The 23,730-nt window shown below is 41.4% G+C and overlaps 1 protein-coding gene across 1 annotated transcript; it reads left to right on the top strand.

Moving 5' to 3' along the window:
- Window positions 1-17,840: 17,840 nt before the first annotated feature.
- LOC147881261 (calmodulin-like protein 2) lies at window positions 17,841-21,349 on the top strand. Its single transcript, XM_087402360.1, has 2 exons — window positions 17,841-18,438; window positions 21,260-21,349. The coding sequence occupies exons 1-2, from the start codon at window positions 17,854-17,856 to the stop codon at window positions 21,347-21,349; spliced, it is 675 nt and encodes a 224-aa protein (XP_087258486.1). The 5' UTR covers window positions 17,841-17,853.
- Window positions 21,350-23,730: the final 2,381 nt, after the last annotated feature.

The raw sequence follows: 23,730 nt of genomic DNA on the forward strand, positions 1-23,730 counted from the left end.
CCTCTGCTCCTCCCTCTTGCAGAATCTCTCCCCTCCTCCTCCCTCCTGTAGCATCTCTCCCCTCCTCCTCCCTTCTATAGCAGCTCCTTGCCTCCCTTCTACACCTGTCGCCCTACTCTCCTCCTCCTCTTCCTCTTGCCCTCATCTGCTTCTCCTCCTCCCTCTTCCTTACTACTCTCTCCCTCTCACTGCTCCATCTTTGCTAGCTCTCCCCTACAGTTTAGCATGCATCATTGATACCTCTCTTTGAGTACTCATGGCACCATTCAAGGACATATCCAACAAGTACCATGTGAACCTACAACTGGATGCAGAATATGCAAGCACACACTCTTTGGGATATAGTGGAACTCCTCAAAGTGTGCTCCATAGTCTTTGATTGCAAGGGAAGAAGCATCTTGACCTTTGGGTGGATGGAAACTTGTATCCTTTAGAACTTGCCACCCAAGAGTCCTCCTTTCCATACAGTGCATGATGTTGTTCGATTTGTTAGCAAGGGACATGCTAGATTGCTCGGTTATTGCAATTGATTGAACCATTCTTAGACATTGGCTATGCAAGCAAGCGAGGTGCAGAGAGCCCAAGCAGAAGAACTTGCACATTTGGGAAATATTGCTATTGTGGCAATGCATAATAGTATGCAGGATCTCCAATTGCAAAACAAAGAACTCACTAACAAAGCACATGCACTGGACTTGGAGTGACATGAATTGGAAGAATCAATCTAGAAGCTTGCTGAAAGCAAACAAGATTTGGAAAGGTCTATCTATGGCCAAATTCAACGTGCTGTGGGGAAGGAACGAGAGGTCGATAGAATGAGTACAAAATTCCAAGGGCACACATTTGGGACTGAAGGAGAGGAAAAGACAATTGCAATCTATGGATGCATTGTCAACCAATAGTGGTGCCTGAAAGAGGAGAATACGGGTTGCAAGGTTAGTTCCCCAAATTTTCAATGAAATTTCTTACTCCAAAATATTTGTGGTGTTGCATTCTTTCCACTAAGACTCATTTGTATTCTACTTTAGTAATTTCATAGAGGATGTGATGGGAACAATGGAAATGGATGATAGTGATCCTTCATATGTTCTAAGAAGTTTAATAAAGCCAAGTGATGTCATGGAAGTGTTGAAGGACCCTAGACAAAAAGGGCTACGTAAACAAGTTGCTAGAGAGGTAATGAAGGATTTCAAGGGCCTCGTCCAAGCAAAGGAGGTGCTTGGAGCTTGTGATGCTGCTAGTATAAGTCATGAAGCTTACAACTCTGTTTTTAAAATTTTCAAGTCTGCTATGGAGGAAAAGTATAAGATATCTCCAATGCCATTGCCAACACCATGGTTTGTAAGGCTTACATGTCAAGAAACAAACCGAAGTGCTAGAGAAAAGCTTGGAGGATACCATTGTGTAAGTGGCACAATGACTTGGAAGAGTAAAAAGAAACTTGGCATCCAAATGTTTGAGTAAATAGAATGTAGAGAAGTTGCAGAGAGCCATGGTCAAATTCTATGGGATGAGAGAAGAAGGTAAGAGAAATTCCCTCTTCACATTCAACTTTATTTCTTCTGATTTCTATATCCTTACTGAATTTATCTTTCATTGTACAGATGGCAAGCTAGTATTTGTTATAAAAATTGATGAAGCTCAATTGGTAAAAGAGCACAAGATAGAGAGAGTAAGAATTTGTATTATGAATGACGCCTTTCATTTTGCTCAAGGGGATGAGGAAGTTGAGCAGGGTTTCTTAGTCCAATCTTTGAAGGACATATGGTGGCTTGTAGCCTTTGAGACCCCAAAGGAGTGCCACGAGACATTGAAGTGGGTTTTGGAGAGAACCGACATCCCGTTGATTATTCGAAGATAAGAGGCAGGGCAAACTTAGTTGTGGATGGGCATGGAACGTTTCAAGTTGAATGGCATCTAGCTGGTGATTTGAAGACCCTCAAGTGCTTGTATGGTGGAGATGCAAAATGGACATGCTTGTATTGCACCCACTCTTAGAAGATGCAAAAGGGAAGCCTATAGTGGGAAAATGGCATCCTTTCTTGCAACCAAAGAGTGCAGACTTTGATCGTCACAAAAAGGATCCTAAGTGGGACCCCATTCTACCAATTCCATTGGAGCAGGTACATGTGTGTACTTTGCATGCTGAACTGCGTATACTTGATAAGTTACTCTATCTCCATCTAGTTGATGCTTGGAATTTGAGGCCACAGCAAGTATATGCACAATGCATTGCAAAAGCTGAAGACCTACTCTCACTAATGGGACTTCACGGAGGCAATGTGAAGCTTAAGCAGGACAAGAAACAATCAGGAAAGACATAAAATCTTCCTGCTAAAGTGTCCATGGGTGGAGGAAAGGCAAGGAGGTTCTTGTCCAACCACAATGTTGATAAAGAAAAACATACATTGGCTCAAAGCACCCTAGGTTGGGAGTACTTGAAAGATTTGTGTGAGTGCACCACAAATCAAGCTTCACATTTGCGAATTGCTACTTTGAGAGCAAAACTGTGGACAAAGCTTGATGCATTTATAAAGTTGCTTAGACAAGGTGAAACATATGAGCTTTATTATGAGAGATTCACGACAGCATTGGGAGAATTCATATCATTGATGGTAGAAGCATGGGGGGAGTCACATATTACACATTACATGGTAATCCTCCTTAGGTTGAAATTTTGTGCTTTAAACTTGAGTCAGTTTATGTTTCTAATACAATGTTTTTCTTTACAACATATTCTTTATGCACATGCACCATGGTTTGTGGAGCAATGGGGCCCTCTGTCCATTTGGAATACTCAAGGAATGGAGAAATCACACTACAGAGCAAAGGTAGCATACTTCAAGAATACAAGGCATGGGGGTGGTATCATGTGAAGCAATGCACTACACGAAATGTTCGATTGGTTTTATAGATGTCTAGAGTCTAGGACTCTCAAGTGCGATAAGGTAGAGGTCTCAAGTCTCGCAAAAGCGGTTCAACATGTCAAGAAGACAAGGAGATGTGCTACTTGGAAGTCCTCAATAGGGAGCTAAGGGGTTGCGCTTTGGTTGCAACGTAGAGTCAGACAGGGGAGGTGTTGGGTCCTAAGAGAGCCCAAAATGTAAAATGTTTGATGAATAAAGTTAACACTATTTTGAGTTAATTATAGATTCCAAAATTCACAAATTTGTTTGGAAATTGTAGAATTGCATGTGTGACATGGCACAGCGGAGGGATGAGTGTGTTGGGAGGGAAGGTGGTGAAGATTAAGTATTACTGAACTGGCGACAAAAGACTGGGGGGAGGAGGTGCACTCAAAAAACCCTAATTTAAAAGAAAAATCCTAAAGTGCTTTAAAAAATACTATATAAAGCACTTCAAAACCCTAAAATCCCTCATTTCTATGGCACGAGTTAAACAAACTGCTAGACCCACTGGACACCATTTAGATGCTAGACCCACTGGACACCATTTAGATGCTACGCGTTGTCCTCCTCACAATGCCATGGCCTTCGAACACACTGCAAGCCCTAGTGGCCAAGAGGGCAATGATCAGCAGGGATCTGAAGGTGGTGCTCATCATCAGGAGTCCAAGCAACGTGAGTCCCACCATCGGACTCTCATGGGGGACCCCAGGGATCTCAGCACCATGAGGTGAAGGATCCAAGCATGATTAGGGGTCCTCTCAGTCCTTCCATACAACTAACCATGGAAGTAGAGAGGTCTCCCAAGAGGGGCAAAATAGTCCAGTCAATCTTGATCGACTGCCCCTTCCTCCTCCGTGGGGTCCTAGCATAGAGCATCTAGACCAACAAGGGGAGCAAGAAAGGCAAAGAGAGGAGATGGAGAGATTACAGGGGCCACAACAAGAGGAAGTATTTGGTGGGCTCGCAGATATAATGAACCTTGGCCCCAATCCTCCAACCAAGTAGACCACACGGAAGAGCACCATCAACCCTCTATGCCTCGATATTATCAGATATGAGGAGCCTCTAGTACGAGCTGAGCAAGAGCCTCAGCTTGCTGTCTCACAGCCTCATAAAAAGGAAAAGAGACCAAGGATAGTAGACCCCTAGGCACGACAAGCCACCTCAATGGACCCACCAGACACAGGAAGAGGAGTCTAAAGAGGTGGTTGCAAGGGAGGAGAGGCGAAAGAAGTTCAAAGCAGACAAGCAGCCATGGAGCAATGTCCAAAAGCAACTGCAGGGTCCCCCAAAGATTAAGAGGTGCAAAAAATCAGGTGTGAAGGCACTTCAGGAGTTCCACAAGTTCCAAACCAATGTGGACAATCTCATTCCCCTTGCACCCTTCCAGCGTGTTGTACGTGAAATAGCACAACATTACAAGAGTGATGTGCGTTTCACTTTAGGCACTATGGGAGTAATTCAGGAGGCAATAGAGCAGATGATAGTAGGTCTTTTTGAAGACGCGAACTTATGTGCTATCCATGCCAAAAGAGTAATAGTGATGGATAAGGACCTTGCACTTGCCAAGTGCATCCATCCCTCCCTTAGGCCCTAGATGTTGTTTAGGTTCATTTGGTGTAACATGAATCATTTTGTAAATCTCTGCCCTTTGAGGCCAATGAATAAAGGATATTTTTATGTTCTATTACGGTTCCCATGTTATTATACATGTTACGTGATGCTTTCCATCAGTTTATGCAAGTTCAGTGTGAATTTGAGTGGTCAAATGATGTTTTTCACCGTGATGCAGAAAGCAAATGTGTTCGGCATCGTGCAGGGAGCCCAAAAATGCTAAAACCCTATGGCATGTATGGGGCCTATTTGATCAAGTCAAATAGGCCCCATACGTGCCATAGTAGGTCAAACAGGCCCCATACGTGCCATAGTGGGTTTTAGCATTTTTGGGCTCCCCACGCGATGTCGAACACATTTGCTTATTGGATTGCTCAGAAATGACCATTATAGCGCAAATATTTATTTGATAGCATGCTTTTGAACAGAATAGTGAATGAAAATATTAATACCAACAACAATTAAAGTTACAAAATATAATGACAGTATAAAACAAATTTTGTAAAAGAACACAAAATGGGGCACTGTATAAAAAGTATATCTGTGTTCATATAAAATAAAATTTCTATACAATAAGGCTTTAGAGCCTTTCTCTCTTCTCTAAAACATTGACAACATTGGGCTTTGAATTCCCAAATACACTCCTAGCTCTAAACCTAGTCGATAGAGAGTCAAATCTATTGTCATTACTGGCCAGGTTCCAAAGGCATTGAGAGCAACCATGTGGTTTACCAAAATGACCTTGTCAGCATTGCAATTGATGTCAGCATGACCAATCACTCTTGACAAGGCCTTGCACTTTAGGAGGTCATTAGTGCCATGTGGAGAAAACTTTTTGTGGATAACCACAAAGTGCCCTTTTGCTTGGCCAAGGTTATGTGCCAGTGAATGATCTCGGCTGAAGCTACTGCGAACAAGGCATTGTCAAGATGAGAAAAGGTCAACCTCAAATGCCTCCTACAATAGTCCAACATTACATTAGAATTCCATTAAAGCAAAAGTATACCAAGAGAGAAGAAATTCAAAGCTCATAGTTTCTTACCACTATGGAGTCATCCTGCTTAATCCCTTCCTCTTTGTTAATGAGGATGGATCCAGAGGCCTCCTGCTATATCTAGAGTAAGATGTGGAGGCTTCTTTTGGAACATCAGGTAGGTCAGAGTAGATTGATGTCTCTGCATCTTTTATTTGGGCCAGTATTAAAGCAAGAACCTCTTCTATTGAATCATCTGCTCCCAAAAACCCAGGTTCTTGCATAGTCATGTCCACATCGTATCCACACAGGACACCAAGAGCTTCATCCTCCCAGAGACCAAACATAACCTCTATGTCATGGAGAAAGAGGTATTGTTCTCCATCGACAAGAAGGGGAGCAAGAAACCATATCATTGTTGTAGGGTCAATAGAGGTGGTGCCCAAGGTGGATGGAATTTGAGAAGTAAAATGGGGTTCAGGAGGTCACTGGAGCACTTCCAGGGCCAATGCAGCTTCCCGCTCCTCAGCTTCTTCATCTATGGGCTCTTCATTGTAGATGTTGGGCTCATCTATAGAAATAAGAGGATCGGAAAGGGTAGGGGCAAGGTCAGGGCTTGAGGTCGAGGCCTTCTCTTCCATTTGTCCCTACTAGAGAAGGAAAATAAAGGTCATTTCCCAGGACAAGAACCTATTTTCTATGTTTTTGATGACTCCACATGCTAGGAGGTCATCAGTGTCCACCTCCCTAAACCCTAGGGGTGTGAGCTAGGCTTGAAAGCGATCTAAATTCTTCATGAACCTCGGTTCTTGATTGAACAAGTACTTCAAATAATCAATTGGGACCCGTCTTTTTGTAGACTCATCAAGTTGATATGCAAAACTCGCGATGTAGTCTTGCATATACTTGATGAGGTCTTCAAATCATCTCGGGCTCCCAAGTAGGTGCCTAGGACATCTATGCTCTTATCAAAGACTAGAAATAACTCCTCCTCTCTATCAATTAATGGAGTATGAGAGATGAAATCGTGGAAGGCAGACCTAGCAAAATCTATGGTAGTTTGGTAGCTAGGAGAACTATGGCTATGATAGTGAAACTTTGAAACTAAAGTAACTTTATAACCTATATATACCCAAATGTTCTAAATATAAAAAATAAAAAGAATTATAAATTTTTTGGGAAAAACTTGACATTGACATGAAACAAAACCATTGAAAACATCAAAATTAATTGCAACACTATTAGTTGGAAAATGTCAAAATCCACAATTGTTCCACCCCACATTGTTTACAATCTTCAATATTGCAGGAGGGATAAAAGTGGCACTATGCACGAGTTTCTCTGCACACTTTCCTACCTTTTCACCATTTAAGGTAAAGTGAAAGGACTCAGACATGCCATCCTCCATGACCAATAGGTGTTCCTGCACATCCCTAAGAGTCCACTGTGATGTGATAGTCACATTCTTGACATCTCCTAAATGAGAACCACTACATAAACTTATCCCTGTATTATCATCGTCGTTAGAGTCAAGGGGGAGCCAATTGCCACCTGTTTTCTTCCAGCGCCTATATCAAAAGAAAAATATAACATTTGGTGGGAGATGTGGTACTTGACAACCACATTGTCCTTACATACCTGGCATTGAAACAGATCACCCTTTTGTTCAGCTAACCTACTTCTCGAATTCACCCCAAGCAATTCCTCAAGGGCATTCTCATGTAGGCACTTACATGACCACATGGTTTTTGTTCTATCCATCTGGATATTCTGAAAACAAGAAGCAAAAATGTGTAGAGGCATAAACCAAGACAACCTTACCCATTTAGAGCCAAATGTAAACTTCATGGCCATGCCCACATCCTTTGCAATCTTTTCCTTGTATGATTGCATTGTTCTTGTGTCCACCATGCTACAATCCATGTCTTCAAGTTGTGGTGCTACAATGCATTGAAGATGGCCATAGCCTGATGCCGTCCTTGGAGTAATGTACTTGGCATTATACCAATAGATATTTCTTTGTTTCAAAGCAGAGGACTTCTCTTCAGCATGCATTTGCCTTCCTAAATCCTCATGAATGGCAGTAAACTTACCTAAGAAGCACTCGACTGGTTCCCACTCCTCAAAGTCTGAAGGAAATACATCTACTATGCACAAGTGCTATTTCAAAATACAATTTCAAACTGACTCATTACACTGGTTCTATGTCAAAATACAATTTCAAGCTGACTCATTACACTTCAAAATCTTACACAAAATGCAGACTTAGAATGCGATGGTATTGTCGATTGATTGCTTGATGGAGGAAGGTGCATGTCCTTCCCCATGTAGATGTGTTGCACCTTTGCAAGCAATCCTTTCTTCCCAAGCTTGAACTTCATGATGCGGCCCTTCCATTCATGCAAAAGATCACCTCCTTTGCTCTTGGGAAGCTTATATGGACCCTTGGCAGATCCTCTCATGACTATCCAATCATTCAAGCTATAGGTACAAGGCACCCATTCACCCAGTGCATTTTTGCTCATGTGGGACACAGAGTACATGTATGGTCTCCTCACCATGCTTATAGAGAGGTCACAACAGCAATAGTGGACTAGAAAGTGTAGCTTGGATGGAGAGAGCAGCTCTGATAGAGTAAGAGAGAGGCAAAAGGTATAGAGGGTGCAACTGAAGGTTGAGAGAAGCTCCAAGAGTTGCTGTAGCTAGGAATGGAGGGAGAAAGAGTAGAGGGGGATGAGCACCTACTCCAGGAGGTGTTGTAGCTAGGAATGGAAGGAGAAAGAGCAGAGGGGAATGAGCAGCCACTACAGGAGGTACTGTAGCTAGGAATGGAGGAAGAAAGAGCAAAGGGGGATGAGTAGCTGCTACTGTAGGAGGTGCTATAGCTAGGAATGGAGAGAGAATGAGCAGTTGCTACAGGAGGTGCTAGAGAAGGAGAAACACATTGGACAAGAGTAGGAGGGAGCAGAGAAGATGCCAAATGAGTTCCCACATTTGAAAAATGGAGGTCGAATGGAGCTGGACCAGAGAAGAGGAGGGGGCAGGCCTGTAACAAGCTGAGAGGGGGAAAAATTTTCCCAGAAGGGCCCACTACCTCTTGAATGACTTGTAGGTTTGTTTGGGGGAGGTGCATATGGGAGAAGGGTCAAGCATGGGTTGGGGGGGGGGGATGGTTTGAGTGGTCCTCGATGTAAGAGGAGTAACCAATAGGGGCTATTTGCAGGTCTGCCCACCCTCCACCTCAACATGGCATTGCCCCACAAAAAGGAGCACTCCCATTGGTACACCTCAAATACCTCACTAATCCCTTGAAATTAGGAAACACTAATTGGGGGCCCTTTGGAGACCCCAATTCTCCCCTAATGTCTAGAGGTGGAGGTGAGAGCTCCGGTAGAAGCTAGACAACCGCTGATAGCATGCTCATCTTGCTCTGCTACTAGAGATCCATCTTTTCCGCAAATTAGCACACATAGTATCTCTTTATGCTCTAGAGTTGTTAGAGACTAGCTCATAGGTGGGAGAGAATGAGTTGAGAGATTACATGATGAGGTGTGCTCTCAGAAGGAACATTTTCATAGTGGATATCTCAGATCGATCTGAGATGAACCTAGAGTTTTGGTGTAGAAGGTGGTAACCGCCATAGCTTTGAGGAGTTACCAATCCATAACGTTCATGAAAGCATCTGTCATGACTCTTAGCTCTACTGCACATATACCAAAAATTGATATTTTTTGTTTGGCATTGGTATTGTTTTCTTCTATGTTTAATAAGAGTTTGAGTATCAAGTGATAGCCTAGCGGCTCTCACTTATTTCTATTTTCTAAGATATTGTATGGGATTGAGAGGATGAGTGGAATGGATTATTGTAAATACCATGTGTATGAATGATAAATACCTTGGTATGGGGTGAGACTTATTTGTGTATGGGATACTATGGGGTTTTTAGAAAATAGGAAGAGTGAGTCATATAAAGAGGTGGGCTCATGTCCATGTGTTCCAATAATATAAGAGAGGCCACATGCCAAGCCTGTGGAAGGCATGTGGAGGAGTGTGGAGTAAAGAGGAATCCTTCCAGAATTTCCATGTGGAATAAGGAGGATGTGGACATATGGAAAAGAGAGGGTCCTTGTGGGCTCCATGTGGGAAGCCTCTTGACTTTCTCAATATTTTAAGAGTCTTGAGCATCTTTTGATGGGACACATGGCAAGAGTAGCCAAAAAGGACATGGATGGTGACATACGGGCTTATGTGATCGATGGGGAAAATAATCTATAGGCAGCAATTGTAAATGGGTGAAGGAGGGTGACAAAATCTCTATAAAAGGAGCCCTCCTCTCCCTTGTTCATCAGCTCTTCCACCATTAGGCCTCATGTTGCTATAGCTCTAGTCTCCTCAAGCCTCTTCCATGAGCCTTCTCTCCCTCTTGTAGATATTCGCTTATGTAGACTCTTGAGTCCATCTCTCTCTAGTTCATTCTCTCTCTATGAGTAGTCTTGGAGCTTCCACTCCCTCTTGTACATATGAAACCTCTTCTTCTCCCTTGTGTTTGTAGTATTTTGAGTTGCATTAAAGTGGAGTCTCACTCTATTGGTAATGAAGGTCACTTGAGGTTCTCTCTCTTGAGTGTCTCTTCCCTTTTTCCATTGTTTTCTCTTCCAAAGTGCTCAAAAGTGTTGTCTATTCGGTCGCTCATTGCACATACATGGTTTATCTATTTCCCAAGCCACAAAGGGAACTCTTCCTTCCCTCTTAGGTAGACTTGGATCGTTGATGAAGTCTAAGCATGGAGGTAGTATTCTCCCAAGTTAGCATCAGTAGAAGGAGTAGGTGTTTTTCATGACAGTTTGACCCCCTATTAGTATTTTGCTCATAACTTTTCACTCAATGGTCTGATTTGGATGAAACTTATATCAGCGCAAAGCTCTCTTCAAGTAGCATCATAATATGTCTTAAGTTATTATATTAAATGTCAAACCAAAAATTTATGACTCTCTGTGTGTGACTATTGCTTTTTCATATAGTTTTTACCCCTGCCCAATAAACTGCCCATATCTTTCCGACCGCTTCTCTGTTTCTTACGAAATTATATCAGAGCAAAGCCCATTTTAAGGACATCTTAATATGTGTTTGAATATTTGATATCATGTCTCTACTGAAAGTTATAGGCCTCTGTGTCTAATGATAGTTTACAGAGTGTTTTGAGCTAATTGAAAAGTTATCTTTGAAGGAGGTGCAATGTTTCCTTGGAACCTACCCATCCAACCCAATCAGCCCCTTCAAACTCCTCGATATATATCAGTTCATGTCATGTTGAGTTGCAAGATCTTTCAACAACGTATCACTCTTCTCTTTGGCATGGACTGGCTTGCTAAGATTATGGCCTCCACTGATCCTTTCCTTCTCCTTATGCTTGAGTACAACATCACTTGGGATGTTACCATCTTCATTCTCATATAAGGGAGGATGGTATGGTGTGGTATCTTGGTATAAAAGCTTCTTTTTAATGTCCCTTTCCTAGTGATGAATATCTCTATTGCTCAGTTCGAATGCTCAGTTCGAAAGCAGTAGGAAGTGAAGAGGTGCGTGAAGTTTATTACCCCCAACTTCATATCACACTACTGTTGGCTCTAGATTGAAAACATATGTCATGACTCTTGGCTACCATTGGCTCTAGCTTTGACTAGAACTACTTCATGAGCATTCACTGATAGAGTTCACTACATATAACCGAGGACACGATCCTCCAACACGAAGCCGACAAGGCCTTAACATGGGATCCACTCTAGAATTGTAGCCTATCTACCACCGTTCAAGGTTTTCCAACTGCACCAAACGTTTTGGATGCTTTTGAGGCCCCCCTTATGAGTCTGTGTGTTTGAAGAATGATCAAAGAATGGTCGAAGAGGATGATGCTCATTGTAATATGCTCTACGTAGAGATGTAGCTACTATAATTGATTTCTTTGGGAATCGCAGTCCTGTTATAACTGAAAAATGAATATTTAGAAAATTTAAGAATACTAACAATAGATTCCCATGGATTAGTTACAAGATTTAAGAATACTAATAATAGATTCCCTTTGATAAAGGAAAAGTGCCAAGGTTTGATTGTTGGATAGACAACATATGTTTGAAACAAGGGCTCTACATAAGATTGAGGTTATATATGGGAATAATTACCTTGTACTAGGATTTGAAAGTGACCATTGTGATTTCTTATGACAAGGAATTAAAGGACCTTACTTGTGTTCTTGGACTTGTAGAGATTATAAAGGTCTTAATCTATTAGAGAGGAACTCATTATAACTTTGAAGTCTCAAGGTCATTAGAACTATGAGCTCATTATATCTATGAGATGAGCTCATTATAACTTTTATCTAGTTGTGAAGAGTATTTATTACTTTTTGGAATTGAGCTTACCAATTGAAATGAGAAGGTTGGACTTTATTTAAAATTTACAGATTGATATAATGATTCATGAACAAAAAGGATATTGCCATTGCAATTTTTATTTCATGGTCTTTGACTTAGGATATCCATGGATATCCCCTCTATTGCATATGGGATCTTTCTATTCTTTAAAAATAATTTTACGAGGATATATGCACATGTGCCAAAAGAGCTTCGAAAGAAGCTAGATCCTAAGTCTAGGAAATGCCTGTTTCTGGGTTATGGTGAAAGTGGAGAGATGGGCTATCGTCTCAGGGATCCAGAAGCAAAGAAGATCATACGCAGCCATGATGTAGTCTTCAATGAGAAGAAGATACATTAGGCACGCATGAGGGATGTGGAAATGAGGAGAATCACTTTCCAGGATGTGAATCCACCTGCATATGTTGATAGACAGCAAGCTGTCCATGCACCAAATGTGCAAGAAATGGTACCACCAAGTACTCCCATAGGTATACAATCAAGGGTAGATGATGGATCATCTATTGGTGGAAATTATGAGCCAAATGTGGCTAATATGCAGGTGGGACAGCAAGCTGAAATGCCCTTGAGAAGATCATCTAGAGTGTCTAGACCACCTGATAGGTTTGTTCCAGGGGTAGACTATGTGATGCTTACTGATTGTGGGGAGACTTCTTGCTACAGAGAGGCCATGATGTGCAAGGATCAATTCAAGTGGGAGTATGCTATGCAATCAGAGATGAGTTCACTTATGGAGAATAAGACTTGGGACTTGGTTTCTTTGCCACATGGAAAGAAAGCGTTGCCTACAAAATGAAGGTCACAGGTGATGATGTGCCTAGGTACAAGGCCTATTTGGTCGCTAAAGGGTTCAAGCAATAGAAGGGTGTGGACTTTGATGAGATATTCTCTCCGGTTTTGAAGATGACCACACTTAGATGCATGCTTAGACTAGTGGCAGCAGAGGATATGGAGCTTATGCAGATGGATGTCAAGACAGCTTTCTTGCATGGGGATTTGCATGAGGAAATTTACATGGTGCAGCCATAAGGCTTTGAAGAAAAGGGCAAAGAGCATTTAGTTTGCAAGCTGAAGAAGAGTCTCTATGGTCTTAAGCAAGCGCCTAGAGAATGGTATCAGAAGTTTGATGCTTTCATTCAGTCCTAGGGTTTTAGAAGGAGTGAAATTGATCACTGCCTCTATACTAAAAGGGCTAAGGATAATAGCTTGATAATCTTGGCACTATATGTGGATGATATGCTATTGGCTAGCAAGAATACTTATGAGCTAGATGCATTAAAGGCCAAGTTGCATGAGGCCTTTGATATGAAGGATTTGGGACTTGCAGGTCATATTCTTGGTATGCGCATCACACGTGATCAAAGTAGGAAACTCCTTTGGCTTTCACAAAAAGAGTATGTTACAAAAGGATTGCAGCATTTCAATATGGAGGGGGGGAAGGCAGTGAGTACTCCATTGCCTCCATATGTGAAACTGAGTCATACAGATAGTCCCAAATCAGATGAGTAAAGGGCCATGATGGCCAAGGTTCCTTATGCATTAGCAATTGGGAGTCTTATGTATGCTATGATAGCTACTAGACCAGACATTGCATTTGCGGTGGGAGTTGTTAGTCGGTATATGGCTAATCTAGGAAAGAGGCATTGGGAGGCAGTTAAGTGCATCATGAGGTACATGAAGGGTACCAAGGAGATGTGCATTTGCTTTGGTAGAGGAGATATGCGTGTACTTGGGTACATAGATTCAGACTATCAGGGCATGTGGATAGTAGGAGATCCACTTCTGGTTATGTGTTCACCTTTGCAGGTGGTGCAGTGTCGTGGTGTCTCGCACACAAAAGTGCGTTACTTTGTCTACCACAGAGGCTGAGTATGTTGCAGCCACAGAGAGTTGAAAGGAGGCTATATGGCTTGATCGGCTTGTGGGAGATTTGGGGATTCATACAGGTGTACCGACATTGCATAGTGATTCCATGAGTGCTATTCAGCTAGCACGGAATCCGATCTTTTATGCAAAGACCAAACACATTGAGGCCAGGTACCATTTCATCAGGGAGGTACTTGAGGACAAGCGCATAGACCTTGTCAAGGTTCATACAGATGATAACCCTGCAGATATGCTGACGAAGAGTCTACCTAGTCAGCGGTTTGAGTATTGTCGTGTATTGATGGGCATTAGATAGTATGCTCACTGGGTGTTCTCCCTTAAAGGCACATTGTCCTTTAAGTGGGAGGTTGTGGGGGTTAAAGGTCCCTGCGCCTTTACCCCGGTTATGTACAATACTCAAACACATATATAAATGAATGGAAAAGAAGATTAGGGTGGTTCTGCACCCACCAAAACTTGTGTGGCTCTCTATTTCTCTCTTTCCCTCTTCCGTTCTTGCTTCCATTGAGAGCACTCTCACCACCAAAAAATGAGATTGGAAATTATGTTTGTTGAATTGGGATAAAATTTATCAAAGCATGAAAATAAATTATCCCTTAAAGAGACTCTCTAAAATTTGAGATCTGTAATGAAGATGTAAAATTCCCATGATTTCTTTATTAAGAGAGATTTTCACCAAAATCAATCTTCCAAAAACCTCCATCAATGACCTTATATCTGTGTCACACCGATGACCATTTAATTATTTTTTCAATAATAGTGAGTCCTTGTTCACCATCCATTGAAGAAAAATGTTTGGCCTTTGGATTGTCCACATATTCCAAAACCCCTTGGATCATGAATTTTCTTACAAAGAAAAAGGTGATAAGGGTTTCAATTATGAGTTTTGTAGGTCCATTCAACTAGATGAGGAATGTAGTAAAAGACGCTGCCAAACTCATACTAGGGTAAAAGAAATCTAAATGATTCACCATATACCAAATAACATGGTCTACCCAGATGAGAGAGCCACCACATTTGTTTACTACACAAGCACACCTGAGGAATGGTCGTAATCAGTTCCACCAAATGGATTTGTAGTTTGTTGCTCTTTGTATGTTGGAGTTAAAGCCCCCACGTACCAATACTAGGACTTTAGAGTTGGAACATTTCCTTGCATCTAGTGTAGATAGTGCCAGTGCATAAGGAATGCTAAACTTTTAACCAACAACGCTGCTACCTACCACCATCCAACACACTTAAGTTAGGAACCTAGCTTATACCTAAAGAGCGTGTCATAGAATTGATGGAATTTCACTAAGTGCTATCTTCCTAGTGTATGTATCACTCAGTATTGGAATTTTTGTAACAACAATATCCATCGAGCTAGCCTTCATGATGGTTGATGCTTACTCATTAGGTACATCAATGCTTGATGGTCTACATGAAACACCACCAGATTATTTAGAAGGTAATGTCAAAACTTCTAAAATAAGTAAATTATACCCAATCCCTTTCTTTCGGTGATTGAATAATTTCTTTTTGATGGTGACAAAGTTTAGCTTGCATAGTATATTGGTTGGAACCATCCAGAGTTGTGTGTCTGCATCAGTATACTGATCCAATAGCAATGGTTGATGCCTCTACAAACACATGAAATTCTAGAATTGGTGCTACCACTAGAATTTTCTTTAGTAACTGGAACGCTTTCTCCTTATCCTCTTTCCAAATGTATTGTTCATTTTCTTTGTCAACTTTGTTGGGGGTTGACACACCTGGGAAAGGTACTGCACAAATCGATTGTACGTCTTGATCTAGCCAATGAATCACACGACTTCCTTTGCATTTTGTGGTGCCTTTGCAACCTGAATGGCTGCCACTTTCCTTGGGTCAATCGCCATCCCTTCTTTGGGAATGATGTTGCCCAATAGAACACCCCTTCGGACTACAAAGGCACATTTCATTGGATTCAAACTGAGTCGATACTCCTAGCATGTAACAAAACACAATCCGAGGTGTTCATGGTGATCCTCCTTTTTCCCAAACATGTTGAAATCATCCAGAATACCTGCATAAATGTTGTGAAATATGAGGTAAACACCTTCTGTATCCACCCTTGAAATGTGTGCAGTGCATTCTTCAGGCCAACCTTTTCATCATGTTGCTGGCAAAAACCCCCCATTCTATCTCAAATGCTATTTTATCTTTATCTTCCTTGGCCATCCAGATCTGGTTATACCCACTAAACCCATCCAAAATACTATACACCTCATGGTCGATGATTGTATCCAACATTGTGTCACAAAAGGGCAAAGAAAATGGATTAGTTATAGTAGCCACAACAAAAATGGAATGAACATGTGATAAAAGAAGCCTTGAAGCCTTAGAGTAAAGAGATGATTTGAAGGAATTGAATCTTGAGATGATGGAAAAACCGCAATGGGTAAAAATCAGCATGCACGTGACAAGAAAGTTCAAGGAGGATCTAGTGCAGTTGTTGATAGAATTCAGAAATGTGTTTGCTTGGGACTACACGGACATGAAAGAAGTGGACCCAAACCTATGTGTACATCGCATTAACCTCAAGCAAGATACAATGCCAATTGTGCAATAGAGATACCATCCTCCACCTCTTTGTCAAATTGCAAGTCTGTGACCATTTTGTCAAAGTTTTTCGGCTAAAATTTGACATCTACTTCAAACGGAGGTACAATTGATGGGTTCACATCTAGGAATTCCCATTCCTCATTGTTGTCCATTTCTATAAGCACATTGACACACTGTACAATCAATGGTCTGTTCTCCTTCTACAGAACCACCTTCAGAGTTATTTCCAGTCGTAGTTTCTTTTTCCCACTTCTGACTCTGATTTTAGATGCTCCCCAATCTTGCTTGATCCGCGCCGTCTTGAATCAAGGCCGGCCCAATAGCATTGGGTAAGACAAATCTTCTTGTTTCATTTTTAGGACCACAAAATTTACTCTGAATGTCATTCCCTCAATGCCGATTTGTTGGTTCTGCACAATGCCCATTGGTTGAACACGCCATTGATCTGCCATCCTTATCTGGAATGGGGCCTCTTCCATGTCACTCAAGCCCATCTTTCTATACATGCTATGTGGAAGAATGTTCACACCCGATCCTGCATCCAATAATGTTCCTTGTATTTCTTGACCATTGCAATGTACTTTTATGGTCAGGACCTTATAATCCACGTTATCCAGTTTAACTTGCATGACTAGTGGATCCGTCACATCATCTTGTTACTCTTCCTCTTGCGTGGTTCCCTTTGTTTGCTTCAAATTTCCCTCATCTAAAAATTATCTGATAAGTTGTTCCCAAAATGCAAGAACTAGACTCAATAACTGATCGAGTGTAATCTTTATTGATGCCTGCTGCTACTGCAGGGATGAAAAAAGTTCTGCTAAGAGACCATCCTTAGATGATTTTTTGTATTCTGTTTCCAAATTTTGATCTGTGGATTCTATTTTAGACTTCTTCATCAGATTCTGCGTTGGAATTTTTGTTTTATTGCCCGTCGGATTCACCATCCCACTCGATTTCTCCTATGGCTGCTAAATCTGATTCTTTACCTCTTTTTCCTATATCTTCTATATTTCTTATAGCGCCGATGTTCGGACTACTTCCTAGTCTTGCCAACGCAATTGCTTAGGCTTTCCTTCTTTGTCTTCCACTGGCTTTTCCCTCACTGGCCTTGGATCGTGTCACGACCAGCACATCAACCTTTTGTAAACTCTCCGACATGTCCTCAATGAGCATACATCCGGAGCAATCACATAACTTGTATTGCTGTTGGCCAAGCACATCCCTCCACGTGGTAAAACTTTTGGCAATTCCTAAATTTTTATTATGTTTGCCTGTGGTCCCATGGCTATCCTTGAAGTGGACTTTATGGTCGATCATCTTGAGTCAAGTGGAAAGGAAGAGGAAGCTACTCGCGAGAGTGTTGTACACTCTTTACTTATTAAAGGGGTGCAAACTGCAAAGGCTTCCAGTCGTCAGCTAGGTATGTAGGAAATCTCTCTTTTAAGCCTTTAGCATGTTGCCGCACCTCCTATACTCTCTTGATCAGTGCCGCTCCTTACTCAATACATGGCGTACATCCATTTTGGGTGTTCCTTGTCCATCACCTCTTGCCCTCCAGCCCCCTCTTCCCTCCCCCTCTGCTTCACTCTCCTCGCAACATCACAGCTCCCCTCTCCTTCGTGTCTTCACCCTCTTTGACTCCGATGGTGATGGACTTGTCAGCCTTTCCGAAGTTCGCGCCAGCTTGGCTTCGCTCGGCCTCAGCCTCCCCGCCGAGCACCTCAGCTTGCTCGTGACTTCGGCGTCCGAGACCGCGGCCGAGCATCTGCATTTCCACGAGTTTAAATCTCTGTTTGAGTCTTTGTTTGCAGGAGAGTCGCAGGCTGACGGATGGAGCAGTGGACTGCTGGAAGCATTCCGGGTCTTCGACTTGGACGGGGATGGGTACATCTGCGTTTCGGAACTACAAAAGGTACTAACTGACATGGGATTCGCGGAATGCCGAGATCAATCGTTTTGCGAGAGCATATTGAACAGAGTTGATGCAAACTTTGATGGTCGAATCGATTTTTCGGAGTTCTGCAGCATGATGTCGGACGTGCAATCTCTCTAATGGCCACAGCTTGAGTCTTGGATAATTGCTTTTTACTTAAAGACTTCCTTCCGAGAAGAACTCAAAATTGGAAGTTGAAACTAACCTTGTAGAAGGACCCATTCTCTACTATGTAAAATAGCACCTTTTTGATTGGGCCCATGGCCAACTAGTATGACTTTTGGTGACACAAACAAGCAAAATTTCTCGAGAGAATCGAACGTGGCCAGCAACCTCACGTAACCACCTACACTACTAGTGCTCCCTGTACTTAACCTTGAGGTGTGTTTTAGAAACCCCCCAATTATTTTTATAACTTATATGCATCCTTTGTGTTGTATAAATTTTGAGATGATAAAAAATCATAGATTTTGTATGTAAATTCACTTTTTGAACTAATACCCCAGATGTATGTATAATTTATGTATATTCCTAAGAATATAAAACACCTTATGTTGAAGACATGTGCTCTCTTCATATTTCTTAAAGAACTCCTCAGGGGAAGGATAGCTCACCAAAAGCTCAACATTGGTGCTTAATCGAAAGGTATTTAGTACTTAATGGTCTTCTAATGCACCTCACAATTACTTATCTAGATGGTAACTTGAGCATGCCTTTTAGGAACTATCTTCAAGACTTAGTCACACTATTGTACAAACATCTAGAGGATCCAAGACACTTTTTCCTTGAACATGAGGTATTTCACTGCAACCTATGGCATGCGTTGCATGTCTTATACGTTGAGGCCTTTGGATTGATTATGCTATGTTAAAAGTGTATTCGTTGTGAGAATGAAAAGTGGTTGAAGTATTGACTTGTCAATGGTTTGTTGCCATCAATAGATGACTTGATAGGGATTAAAAAGCATTTGAAAATGCTCAAGACGTTTGAGATTATTAAATTGGGAAATAGAAATTTGCCAATGTGTCATTATATAGGTCCCATAGGCAAGATGATGATAAGATTATGTGGAATATTTATTGGGAATTGCTGTGAGGTTCCCTTCTTGATGAAATAATGGACATAAAAGGCGGCTTTATGTTGACTTCATAAAAGAGATAAAGGTGAAATAAGAGACGTAAGAATTTTATCTATAAAATTTTGTATTTAGCAATATACAATTCAACAACATACATGACTGTGTTATGATGTTAAATGAGATATTTTAACAAGTATTCACATGATCAAGCAAACTCACATAACACTATAAGAGAACACAACGTGGTTTTCATTTTTTAAAATTATAAAACAAGCCATCCATGGAAAATTTAATGCCACTATAAAACATTACAATCTCGAACTAATATTGCATACTTGGGGTTGTAGTAATAAGAAATCCTAGGTATCACGTGTATTCAAAGGGTATTGAAAAAAATGCTCACTTAAAAATGAACACGTAGTAGCTCAAAAAGCGACCTCGATAGTGGGACTCAATCCCGCGCATCTCGGACATAGCAACATGTGGACCAACGGTCGAGTAACGACCCTTGACTAGCTAGCATAGTGAGGACCCGAATGTGGTACTCATCCAATGGAGATCTAATGACTGAGGATGATCGGGGATCCTATAAAGCCTATCGATAACGAAGTAGCAAGGGTTCGTCTCATAGTGAGGTCTTAGCGAGAGGCGAGAGACACACAGAGTCTTGAGGAGTATTGAAGGATGCACGAGGAGTACTCAGTGTGGGGGTTAAAGGCCATTGTACCTTAACCTCAGTTATGTATAATACTCAAACACACACACACACATACACACACACACACACACACACATACACATGGATGAAATAGAAGATTAGGGTGTTCTGCACCCACCAAAACGTGTGTCTCTCAAGCTCCCTCTCACCCTCTCAGCTTTCATTGTGTCCTCACAACTAGTATCAGAGCTTGGCAGTAGAGCCTGGCGATAGCATGAGTAGCCTAGTGCAGCCTCTAGCCCGAAGAGAGAGTGGTGCATCCCAAAGATCCTTGTTCAGCAGGAGGAGCTACAGATCTTGGAGCTGCTATAGCAGTTGGAGAGAAAGGGGAAAAATCCTCTCAGGCATTTGTTTTGCTTGGTTGCAAAGTTGAAGGTGCAGGATATAAGCAAATCTTTTCAGACACACATATGTAGTGGCACAAATATCCGGAGTTAGAGATAGAATTTTGACTTGAAGTCTTCAAGGAAGTTGTATATCAGATTGAGAGCTACATTTTCACCTTTGATATCTCTGTCATCCGAGTTCTGAGTGAAAAGTTACAGCTCCTGTAAAAAGTGACGAAATTCATTTCTTGTGAGGATTTCGTGTGTTGGATCTCCATATCCAGGCCACCATTTGCAGTTTTGATACTCCTAGTGGATCCAGAGTGGTCCAAAATTTCTGCTTGAGAAGACGCTTTCGGTTCCGTGAACTTTTGAAGCTGTGGTGAATCTCTGTCCACTCTGACGTCTTCATTTTGCAATTTCCTTTGTGAGTGGGATCTCAACATCCGGGCCTCTATTTGCAGAGCTGTCTATCCCCTTGGATCCGAGACTGCCTGAAACATATGTCTACAAAGCTGCTTGCCATTTCGTAAAGAATCGAGGGAGTTGTGATTCTCTGTGTTTTGCCGTCATCTCTTTAAAGGAAATTTCTCAAAGTTTCCAAGATCTTCTCATTGATTGCCATGTGGCATTTTGGCTAAGGTTGAGTTTCCTAAGGTTCATTTTTGCAAGTAAATGCAAGGGTTGATTGACTCTTACTCCATCCTTGGATGAGATGTTGGAGTTGTGGCAGAAGAGAGATATTTGCAGATTGTCTTGCTAAGTTCGATTATGCAGTGACGCCCATGTTTTGAGACATCCCAGGTTCTACTTTCACTAGCGGTACATCATTGCCATCATAAGGCCGTGATTTCTTGGATATACCTTATGCAGATCAATCTGGTTGCAGTCTGAGCCATGTGCGCTCATTTGTGGTTTGCATTGGGTTGCAGTGGATGGTTTAAAGAACACACTATTCAAAATTTTTGGACTTGTGTAAAGTCCAATTTGAGAAATGTACTAAAAAACAATCCAAAAATTTTCAATATACTAGTAATGTTGTTTTTTGAACTAGATTTGACAATCAAAACAAAAGATTTGATGATTAAGTACTAAGAACATCAATGCATAACCAAATCTCTTACAAAGGTGGTCTACATAAACATCTTCATAACTTCACAAACACTCTTACAAAGGTTTATCTTCATAACTTCTTGTGAATTGAGCTACTATCACCTAAGAACATCAATAGATGACCAATAATAGATGACCAATTCTCTAGAAAGGTGGTGCAAATAAACACCTTTATGTATAAGTGGTGTGCACACACCTTTATGACCATTTCTTTTAGAAAGGTGGTGTACATAAACCCCTTAGAAAGGTAGTGTAGATAAATCCTTTTATGTGTAAGTGGTGTACATATACACCTCACTATAAAAATACATTTGATATAAAGTAAAATACACCATTAAGTATAAAATAGACCTCATAAACAATCTTTATACACAATAATGAGAGTAAAGAAATAAAAAAAGTAGTAAACTTTTTATTAGATATTCGCTTTACATAGAAGTTCAAAACTTGTTATTACAAAGCCGTCAGCCCTCATGTTATTCAGTACCAATGTCCTCAATGCCAGGCCCTTGACTACCAGGGTCCTGACTAATAGGCTGCTCTAAGACTGGAGTCTTAGTAGCAAGGTCCTCAGTAGTTTTTTCTTTAGCTCCAAGCACCTAACTAGTAGGCTGCTCTAGAGTCTCATAACCAAGTTCTTGGTGAGTAGGGACCTGGCTACTAGGTTCCTGACTAGTAGGCTGCTTTGGAGTCTATAAGGTCATGGTTGAAGAACCATCTATGCCTCTTGGTAACTCCTCCTGGTCATGCTTTGCCTCGTCCATACCTTCTTTGAGTAAGGCTTCCTTGCTTGATCCGCTTGCATGTCCTTCACCCAAGATCAAGGGTGCCTTCCTCACTTTTAATTTCAAGGGAAGTGCTTCCACCTCTTTAGCCTTACCTTTTCCTGTGATGTGTTGTACTACTACTTCTTGCTGCCGCGAGCCTTCCTGTATGATGAGTGGAACCTCCTTGACTCTAGTTGACAATTGATCACCCTTATTCTTTGTGCGGATTTCTTCTTGGCATAAGTCATCGGATGCATAGCTTTCATCCTCGTCATCACCTGAGCTAGAATCATCACCCTCAGACTCACTACCCTCGTCTTCGACATTTTTCTCACTACCCTCTTCTTTGACATTTTCCTCTTCAAAGAAGGTAGTGCAACTGTAATATGTGTCAAATAACGCAATTTGATGGGGGGTATCAATGACATTTACATTTCTACCTTGGCATAGCAATTTCTCAGCAGCAAAACCCATTGGATACAATGCTACTTCCCACCCATCATTCAGTAAATTCTTTGTCATCTCTAGTATCACCTCAAGATCCATCAGCTTTTTGTAATCCACCATTGCTGCATCAAGCTTAGCCTTATTGTCCTCAAAGTAATGAAGCTCGAGAGTCCTTAAAGGAATTTCGATTAGATTGCCACCACCCCTGGGTAAGAAGCACATCAAGAAAGGCTGCAAGACTTGAATGGCAGTGCCTTCCAAGATAGTCATATGATTGCGTAGGACTATACCATGGTATACTTTTGAAAGTAAATACCCAAATGCAGATGTCAAACTTGCATACAAGGCATCCCTTTGTGATTCTGTCACGAAGAGGACCAACGTTGATCTTTTCTTATCTGCCATAGGACCTTCTACGATAAACCGCACAAGTTCAACTATCCGTGACACTGCAAGGTCTTGCAATTCATCTATGAAAAATATGCATGGCTTCTTCCAAGAATGACCGCTCATTGTTATGAAATGCTCTGTATCAATGCCATTGATGTGTGCAAATTTTGTATCATTCTCTGATAGCAGGATATCATAGGAGAAGCTGAATAGAGAACCATCATCTAAACCACCAATCACTCTACCTTGGGCAGTGGACTACAAGGCCTTTTTCTTGATGTCCATATATTTTATCTCAACAACCTTTGGCATTTTAGCTCTTAGATCCTTTGTTGGTGTGGCATCTGCATCCATTGAAGCCAACCACTTTCTAGCCCATGTCTTATCAAGGAGTTGACCTAGGCTAAGTGCTTTCTTCTTATCCACATCAATTGACTTGCCAGCTAACTCATCATCAGATTTCAATAAAAACAATAGTGCTGAGAGAGCAGCCTCACTTTGAATCATTTGGGTGACCACTTCAGCCAAGTTGCTATGCTTGCTCTTCTTTCCAAAGAA

This window comes from Dipteris shenzhenensis, chromosome 31 (assembly GCF_047967505.1).
Source record: "Dipteris shenzhenensis isolate YYH24624 ecotype China chromosome 31, Dip_SZ_1.0, whole genome shotgun sequence".
Lineage (NCBI taxonomy): Eukaryota > Viridiplantae > Streptophyta > Polypodiopsida > Gleicheniales > Dipteridaceae > Dipteris > Dipteris shenzhenensis.